Source organism: Epithele typhae, assembly GCF_022376455.1.
Source record: "Epithele typhae strain CBS 203.58 chromosome Unknown BXZ73scaffold_167, whole genome shotgun sequence".
Taxonomy (NCBI): Eukaryota; Fungi; Basidiomycota; class Agaricomycetes; order Polyporales; family Epitheliaceae; genus Epithele; species Epithele typhae.
The window spans coordinates 44,691-54,371 of NW_025954358.1; the positions used below are offsets into that span (position 1 = coordinate 44,691).

General features: G+C 64.0%; 1 protein-coding gene across 1 annotated transcript; it reads left to right on the forward strand.

Moving 5' to 3' along the window:
• Window positions 1-4,495: 4,495 nt before the first annotated feature.
• On the forward strand, window positions 4,496-5,949 carry BXZ73DRAFT_57760 (uncharacterized protein; the record flags this gene model as incomplete). Its single annotated transcript, XM_048021610.1, has 2 exons — window positions 4,496-4,771; window positions 4,831-5,949. The coding sequence occupies 2 exons, from the start codon at window positions 4,496-4,498 to the stop codon at window positions 5,947-5,949; spliced, it is 1,395 nt and encodes a 464-aa protein (XP_047871097.1).
• Between the last annotated feature and the right edge of the window lie 3,732 nt (window positions 5,950-9,681).

Here is a 9,681-nt window from a genome sequence, read left to right on the forward strand (position 1 = left end):
AGTGGTGGGCTTCGAAGTTCGTGCGTCGCTGTGAGAGGCTCCCAGGGGTGCGCGATGCATATCCGCCGCAGGGCCCACCCGGACGCGCCTCGTCGTCGGCCCGCCATCACCACATACTATTAGTGGATCTTACGTTACCACAAAACGACCTGCGAGAAGTTTCTGTCAGCCCCGGAACGGCATGCGTTGTACGACGCGCCTACCGACCAACAGAGGAGAGTATGCCATGAACGTGACCGAGGCGCAGAGCTGCCAGTCGCCCGGCGTCGCACGACCAGGCTGCGCACTGCGCACTGCACACTACTGCACGCAGGAAGCAGTGCGTTGTGACGCGGGTGAAATTTTGGACTGTCGTGCGCAATAAGCCACGGTGCGCGTGGGAGTCGGATACGTACGGGGTCGAGTGATGGATGATCGAGGGGGAAGTAGGTACTAGGATGTGCCGCGAGACTGGGGTGTCCTGAGAAAGCTTGCATGTGCATAGCGATGGAGAACCGCCACTCCGAACGAGATCGTGCGTGTTAGACTTGTGTCCTCATGTAATTGAGCGCAAGGGGAATGTCAGAAGACATGCGACGTGTCAATTACACTTGACCTCACCTCGAACGGCGGCAATCATGCCGCAAGCACCATCACGCGGAGGAACCGCGACAGAAGCACGAACATAATATTTGGGGTCCCCGAGATATAAGCCTGGATTCCACCTGCTGATGTCACGTTTAAACTTTGAAGGGGTGGAAACGCACGACTCTCGGCACTGCTGCACCCCACTCACGCACGCCACCAACTCGCACGTCCCGGCGAGTGGCGGCGCATGCTAAGACAATCTTCCAGCGAATGCCCACTCACCCTGGATTGGCGGAAATGACGACGCCTATTTGCATGGTATGAGCAAGAGAGCCCGTTGCTACGAAAGCGAGAACCACCTGGGTGTGAGCACTTTGGCGCTCCTGACGATCATGGGGGCAGAGTCGGAGCCTGAAGCAACCATAGACGCCAGCGGTGTTGTTGCAGCTGTCGGAGTTGCTGCCTGTCAAACGCGGCGTCGTGAGTGCTACCCAGCCATCTTACACACAGCTAAAACAGGTTTCTAAGCGTCATACCTGAAGTCACCTGTTCCGACCACGAGTGACGGGGGAGAAAAGGGGGTCAAGGCGTCCTGACCAGGACCCGAAACATGGAACGGATGAACGTTCATCTCGCGAAACCCTCGACGACCGTACGTGCAGTCACACAGACGGTGCAGCGAGGGAGGGCCTGCCTGCACCATCTATGAGCAGTACTCACTGCATACGGTCGGCGAGCCCGGGGCGGGGGTGTGGAGCTCCGGAGGTGGTTCCGGCCCGTTCGCCTGCAGCGCGCGTTCCCAGCTGTCTTTTGTCGTTCATCTCGGGTGGGCTGTGAGGCGGAAGATTCGCAGGCGCCGCGCGCATCGATGAACGGGACGCTGTCCAAACTCAACTGTAAATTTGCGCGAAGCAGCTGGCTCAGTCCAGCGTGCGAGCGCGCGATGGACGCTCAATGGGCCGCCAATTCACACTGCACTTCGCAGCCCGCGTTGGCGCGGCCCTCCCAGGTGCAAGTGCGTGCGCGCGCACGCGACGCCGAGCCCTCCTCCCTTCGAGGCTCACACCGCCGTCTATGGCACTGGCGCCCACGGGCATCGACGTTCGCTGGGAAAACAGTTTTCGCTGGCGCATCAGACGCTGGATCGGGCGTCGGGATCGCGTGTGCATGTGATTAGACGAAGACATGATGCGCGGGGAACTTGGCGAGTCCGAGACACGGCGTTCGGAATGCGGGCGTGGTTTGCTGGCCAGGCGTTCGCGGCCGCGTGAGAAGGAGAGTACCGCGGTCTGTAAGTAGCAAGTATGGCGGTGCCGTACTCACATGCTCGGATGACGTCGTGCGCACGATGCAGACGAGCGGAGGTTGCGCTGCGCTGCGCATGTGATTGGGGTCAGTGTGTGGTGGGAAGGCGACGGAGGACGAGGAGAAGGTCGTCGGAGGGTGAAGGTCCGTTGCAAGAAGCGGTCTCGGGGATGGAAGACGGAAGCGGGGTGCGCGGAAATTAAATGATGTGTCGCGAGTACAACCGGACCCCGCGGCAAGGGCTGTCCGTGCATGCAGAGGCGCGAAGCTCGCGGGGAATGTGGCCAGATTGGGCTCGCGACGAGGCCGGTTCGGTGCACGCTGGGTTCGTGGGCTGCCCCAGGCACTCAAGCGGTTTGAACGCCGGACAGGGGCCGGACGAGGTGGGACGCTGTCCGAACGGAGGCGGAGGCAGCGGCGGCGCTGCGAGCAGTGAGAACCCATCCCGAGGGCCGACGACGGAGACGGCGCGAGTGTTTTGCGGGGAGCAGAGAACATATGGAGGCAAACGTGCCGCCAATTCGATCGTGAACCGGTGAACAAACGAGCGTGACGTTCTCCTATGTGTGTGGCTGGACTCGGAGCCTGGAGGACGGGGATGGGGTGCACCGGCGCGTAGATCGTGGGCAACATAGATCTGGCAAACAACGCGATCGACACGGCCAGCACTTGAGAGACCGGACACCGCGCGGCGTGAGTGGCGAACACAGGAGCTAGGGGGGAATGCGCACGCGCGGGCCCGAAGCAAGGCAAAGGCGAGCGAACGCGTGCGCGCATTGATCGCCCTCGCGCCCCTCTCTGGCATCGACCGCTGCGCTGCTCGGCGCTCGGCACTGAGTGCTACTTCGAGCTGTCTTCGGGCTTCGCGCCCTGGCCTCTGCCATCTCGTCTTTCGACGTGGCTGGGCAGTGGGCGGATCGACATGGGCGCCCGTGGACAGTGCAGGGTCGCGAGACGGGGCTCACACGATCGGATTCGCAGGGCAGAGCTCGGAGGAGGGCGACGCGAGATCAGAACGCGCGATCAGCTCTATCACACCTCCTGGGCGCGAGCACGAGCTTCGATCGCCCGCCACCGACGTCTCGACATACGATGTTTCCCATCTCCGCCGCTGCCGCCGCCCGCTCAACGTCCGCGGATGTACCCCGAACGTAGGACGAGTGTGCGCACCGGGTCGGGCCCTGGCAGGGCTCGATCGACGGGCCGGTTGGTACGGAGACGGAGGCTGACGAGGAGACGCGTTCGGGCTGGGCGCAGGATGTGTGGGGGCGCGTGTGGGCGAGAGGAGACGGGAGGGCGGACAGTGGACGGTCGGCGTCGGGGGATGTGGGCAAGGGGACCGGGATGTTGTCGTCGTGCGCGGCTGGGAGAGCTGTCGAACGAGGCGGGGACGCTCGAGACACGGCTGTGGCGCGTCGCATCGACCATCCTGGCGCCTGGGCGAGTACGGCAGCGCGACTGCGGCGTGCACGGGCGAGGGCGGGCGCAGGTGACGGCCGTCTTCTCGAGGCGGGAGGCGCGCCGAGTCAGGCGGGCAGGCGGCGGGAGATCGTCGGAGGACGCTTGGGCTCTCTCTCTCGACGGAGCGTGCGAGAGGAGGGCTGGAGGATGAGGCGACGAGAAGACGGATGAGTTGCCGCGAGCAAACGCGGGCAGGCAGTGCTCTCCGACGGTGCCAATGCGCGAGGATCCGGTCGCGAGACGGGGCTGAGCGCACGCCGACGGGGGCACGGACAAACAGTTGGCGAAGGCGACATTGACCAAGAAAGGGCCGGGCGCGCGATGGCCCTTGTGATGGGCGGGCGCCAGAGGCCGACGGACGGAGCGAGAGAGAGCTCGGGGACGCACGCGCGGCGGACAGTACAGCGGCGGGCGACCCATCCATCGCCCTCGACGCGCCGGAGCTGGCGGCGTCGGAGAGGGAGGCCGGGCGGAGGCCTCTGCCGGAACGAGGACGGGCGAGGGCGGGCGATAAGTTTCACGGTCCGTTGCCTGATATGGCCAAGGCCCCCGGGGAACGCCGAGGGCGAGATATATGGCGAGGGCGGGGGCAACCGCCGTCTGGAGCTCGCCCTCTCGCCGTCGCATGGTCCCCGTTTGAAGGCCCGCCTCTCCTCCCGCCCTCCCTCGCCTTGCTCCTCCCCTCCGCTCTCCCCTGCCGTCCCAAGGATACCGCCTGGAGTGAGTACCCGTCTTCTCCCGTCCCCGCCCCGCCCCCCGCTGCCCGACAATGTCCTTATCGCGCGCGACCCAGATCTCGCGACCCTTGCCGGCTTCTCCCCATCCGCCCACCCCTCCAAGCAAGCCAGCGCCTTCATCCGCCCTCTCCAACGTCTAGTACCGCTTGAGTTTACACTCGCGACTAGTAGTCACGCCCCCACCATCGACCAAGCAGCCCACCCTCCCCACCCTCCCCAGCACCACCCCCGCCGCACCCGCCGCACCCTCCACCACCCTCTGCAGACCAGGCCGGATTCCGCTGATTCGTCGCGTACCCGCCCTCTCTCGCACCCCCGCCCCATCTCCCTCGACGCCCACACGACTTCGCGGTAAAACGCCTCCCTCGCTTTTCTAGACGGTCTCTCCCCCACGTACTCTGCTCTCACCACCACCTCTCCACGACATGGCTCTTCCTCTCTCCATCCCCAACTCGCCCTCTGGTGGTAACTCGCCCTCCTCCGACTCCAACGGTCCCCGCACCCCCGTCTCCCCCTCCGGCTCCGTTCAGACTCTCGCCCTCCCTCCCGCCGACGGCGCCCAGTCTGCCCACTCCTCCTCTCCCTCCAACCCCGCCCAGGCCAAGCGCAAACCCAGCCGTCGCGCTAACACCGCTGAGCGCAGGGCTACCCACAACGCCGTCGAGCGCGCCCGCCGCGAGACTCTCAACAGCCGCTTCTTGGTCAGTCTTCGCTTTACTGCCCCGCCCGACTAGGCGCGCTGACCCATCTCGTTTCACAGGATCTCGCCGGCCTCCTCCCCAACCTCTCCCAGATCCGCCGGCCCTCTAAGTCTTCAATCGTCAACTCGTCCATCGCCCACATCCACGCCTCCCGCCGCCACCGCCTCCTCGCCGCCCGCGAGCTCCGTCTCCTCAAGCTCGAGTCTGACGCCCTCCGTCGCGAACTCAATGAATGGCGCGACCGCTCCGGCCTCCCCCGCGTTGACGAGCCCGTCCGCGGCGAGGCCTTCCAGATGATCCTCTCTGGCGAGGTCGAGGTTCTCAACGCCGGCCCCATCGAGGAAGAAGGTGCGGAGGGCGAGTACGACGACGAGTACGGCAATGACGACTACACCCCTGCCCCCGTCCCCTCCGCTCACGAGGAGATCCCCATGGACGACATGCGCGGCGCCAACCCGTTCGCCCATAACGTCCCCCAGCGCAGCAACCTCCAGCTCCAGACGATCCTCCCCCGCCCCGCGACCCATGGCCCCCACACGCCGATGGTCGTCCAGAGCCCGTCCTCGGTCTCGTTCGAGAACCCGGCGATGTCCTCGATGTACGAGCCCCGCTCGGGCCCGATGCACGCTCACTTCCAGGGGCAGTACATGCAGCAGGGCGGCATGGGCGGCACGCAACACGGTGTCCACGACGACAAGGCCGCCTGGGCGTCGCAGCAGATGTTCGGTGCGTCGGTCCCCGGCGGGCCTGCGCTCTTCACCCCGCCGACATCCTCGCACGGCCACGCGAACGGCAGTGTGTCCCCGATGGCGCCCGGCTCCCAGCAGGCGTACTTCATGAGCCTCCAGCGCCAGCAACAGCACCAACAACAGATGTTCCACCAGCGCATGACCGACGACACTTCCCCCTCCGGCCCTCGTCGTGAGCGCAGCGGCTCGGTCAACTCGAACGGCTCTGGCTACGCGTCCCCTGCGAGCCACGGCTCGTACGAGATGCCAAGCGTGATGAGCGGCCCCGGCGCGGTCCCGCGCAGGATGGCCCAGGGCGGGGCGGGCGGATGGGACGACGGGATGAGCATTGGCCCGATGGGTGGAATGGGCATGGGCATGATGAAGAGCGCACCGATCAGCGTTGGTGGCGGTGGCAGCGCGCACGCATACGCGGCCGCGATGCTGTAAGTCACCACTCCGCCTCGATCGACTTTCGTTTCCTTTGCGCTTTCGTCCTGTTCTTGCCTTCTCCCTGCCCTCGCGCTCGTTCGCTTTAACCTATAATATCCCCCGTTCTGTATCCTCCCCCGCTCGTCTGCTCTTTGCCTCCGCTGCCTGCTGCTGCTCCCACGCCTACGCCTATCCCCCTCGCAGGTCGTCTGCCTGATTGTATTTTTTGCTATCTATGCTCGCCCCCGCGCCCCTCCCCGCTCGCGCGGAGCTGCTATTTCTTGCCGCTGCTGCCGCCGCCGGCCCCACGCTCGTACACGATACCACGCACACACTCGCCCGCATGTACCATCCCCCCTGCCCGCCAGACCCGGCCCCCGCCCCGTCGCTAGTCTGTAATCTCCACGCTCGCTCTCTCGCCACACCCCGCGTCATGCCTGCGCGCCCCAGCGCCCGCCGCCCGGACTGTCAAAACTCGAAACCTTTGGACCTCCCGGGCCCCAGCGCAGATTCCTGGTCGCGAGGCTCGACGCCCACCACCGCTCCTTAATAGAATCCACCAGCACCCGAAGTGGAGGCCGCGAAACTGCCGCCTCGCACCCCCACCCTCGTTCATCCGCCTTCGTTATCGATCGTCGTCTCATCCAACTGTTACTTACCTCATACCCTGGGCCAGGGCTCCTTGCGGGACAAGAGCGGACAGTGTCGTCAATGTTGTTCGTCGTGTACGTAGGAGCGCGTGTGTGTACGTTAGGTGACGGCGAATGGGCAGTAGCGTATTCTCGGGATTGGTAATAGGTACTCTACGTTCGAGCAATCATATGCTCTCGCGGTCGAGACTGCCCTCGCGTCAGACGATGGTGACTTTACGAGCATGCGAGCGGGATGCGCCTTAGCGTGAGCGTGCGAGGTGTCAATATTCGTTTGTACATACGACCGAATACACCATCACCCTCGTACTCGCTACTGTCGCGTCTGCGCTGAGTCCCGCTGCTCCGTGTCGAGCGCGGTGCGGGACTTTGGAGTCTGAATCCGCACGTCAACCGATGGCTGCGAGCGGTCAAGCGCTCTGGCTCTCGGACGCGGAGGGGGAAGTGCACGGGTCCACGGGTCCACGTACGCAACTCTGACGGCCCGCGCATGGGTGCTCGCTCGCGGGCGGGGGTTTCTGGTTAGCCGTTGCATGTCGGAGCGCGACGGTCGATGTCAACATAATCATCAGACGTCGAATGTGTGCGTGATGGTCCAGCTGGCGATGGCCGCAGAGCGCAGACGCGAGAATCGAGAAAGTGGAGTACGCACGCAGCGACGGCACGAGTCCGCACGCGACTTACAATCGACGTCGACTTCTCCCGGAACTGTGCGGTCACTGGTGCGTTTGAGCTCGGGCTCGGGGGCGCGTGACCCGTGCGCCGGGGTCGGGCAGCGCGGGCACGAGGCGTGCCGTGGGAGGCGGGCACACGTATCGGGCGCAGGGAGGCGTTTGTGCGCTGGAGGATGTTCGATTGGATCGGGCGTATGTTGAGCGCAGGTACTCAGTGGGTGCGAGCCAGATCCGGGTGGACGTCGTGGAGCGCGAGGGGGGACTACGGCGCGGTGCGTGGCTGCGGCGAGGGGCGACGTGGCTGCGGCGAGAGTGTGGTAGTCCTCTATGCAGAGGCTAGCTGGTCCCTGGGGCGGGTTCGGAAAGACGCAGCAACTCAGCGACGACAGATCGATGGACGTCGGACTTCGGGCTCGGTAGACACGTGCGCGGACAATGACGGTTGCGGGTCCGCGCAGAAGCCAAGCCAAGCCCGGAGGATCGTCCAAGTATAACCTCGCGAACTCGTGCTAGGTTGGACGCAGTACTTGTGACGCGTGCGACAGACGGCTGACGAAACCCCCGAGGTTCGACGTTCCGCCGCTGTCCCTCCGTCCGTTCGTGTGCCACAGGCTCGAGCCCAAACCCGCGGACCGCGGTTGGAGGGAGTGAACAGGAGAGGGAGAAGGCGCCATAGTGAGCACGCGCGCCCACCGGACGGGCGATCGCACGCAGCGCCAACTTCTCTCGAGGTCACGGATCTCGAGCCATCTCGCCCGACCCGCCCGCGTGCAGCGCGTTGCGTGTGAGAGGGAGACAGCATGAACGGAAGAAGACGACGAGGTTCTAGGAGGCCCCGCCCGACAGCTCGGTGCCCGCCTGGGGAGATTAGATACCGGTACACCATCTTATCGGGGCACACCGCATGGGGCGGATGCCGTCCTTGGTCCTTCGATGCTCTTTGCCTCAACCTCGACCGTCTGAGAGTGATGGAGATAGGCGGATGTGGACGGGGCAAGGCTCTTCCTTCAAGTACAGAGACGGCGCCTCGGTGGCCCGTCGTCGCAATGTCATCGGGTTATTGCATCAAACGAACCTCCGCGGCCTTCGACAGCGAGCACGACAGTACGACGGCGACGTCGAGGGGGGATTGCGCCTTCGATGTCGACGTAACGTGGCGCGAAATGTGGCGACCAAGCGGTATGCGTATGCGAGGTGCGCGATTTGACGAGGGTTCCGGGACTCGGGCGATGTGAGTTGCCGTGCGCCGAGCCTGGCGCGCGTTTGGACGGTGTGGGATTGACATCCGTGTGATGGAATGAAAGAGACGGGTTCGCAGCGCGCGGTGCGCCAGGCGCAGGTCGCCAGGGCAGAGTGGGGAAGACTGGTGGTTGCCAGGATGGGATGGCTCGGCCGCTCGGGATGCGGCGGCGTTCTGACATCACAAACTCCAGTCGGCAGTTCGACCCCCATTCGCGACGGCCTCATTAGAGCCGGCCATGGCGACGATACCATGCGCGCCCGCAATTGCTACTTATAATACAGAACAACTAATCGAACTCTTCGAGAGCATAATCTCGATACGCCTTCCCCTCGTACTCCTGAGGCTCCTCAAGTGCACCCCATCTCGGCACTCCCACCCCTCAGACGGGATCAGAGAACCGGTCTAGAGATTACGGGCTCGGCCTGCACCAACCCGGATTCTGTGTCTGTGAACACCAACGGTTCCTGCCCATCGCCAGCGCGCGCATCTCCTCCCGCATCCGATCCTCTCGGACCGGCGCACGACTGCGCGAGGTCCTCCAACCTGTCGAAAAGCGCGCGTGGTGTGCACCGTCGAACCCAACGTGGTGTACGTGCGCGTGAGTACCTGGATCTTGACGGAGCACACTTGCGGGCGCTCTTCTCGCGGAGAAGAACTTGGTCCCGCGGTGCACGTGGGCGGTGCAAAAGGTGCAGGTGGGGTACGCCTGGACCATCAGCTCGCACTCGCGCGCGGGGGCGTGGCCGGAGAGGACTTGCTGCGCCTCGACGGGAGTGAACTTCATGCTCTCGCTCTTGAACGAGCATGGATGTGACGGCGATAGGTCGTCAACATCAGGAAAAAAGATTTGCTACGGAGCACAGCCTACAGACTATGTAGGCTCGGTAGGCGCCAAAGTCGTTGGTGCGCACTCCATAGCACTCCATAGTACTATCAAAGCATACCGTAGCAGAGTCTAATGACAGCCAACAGAAACCAGATGTAAACATATCAATAACGTGCACAACAGACCTCTTAGCATATCACTGACGGCTGGGAGTGAACGACACTCGTTTGTTAGGTCAGGCTAGGTCAGGCTAGGTCAGGTTAGGTTAGGTTAGGTTAGGTTAGGTTAGGTTAGGTTAGGTTAGGTTAGGTTAGGTTAGGTTAGGTTAGGTTAGGTTAGGTTAGGTTTCTCTCTCTT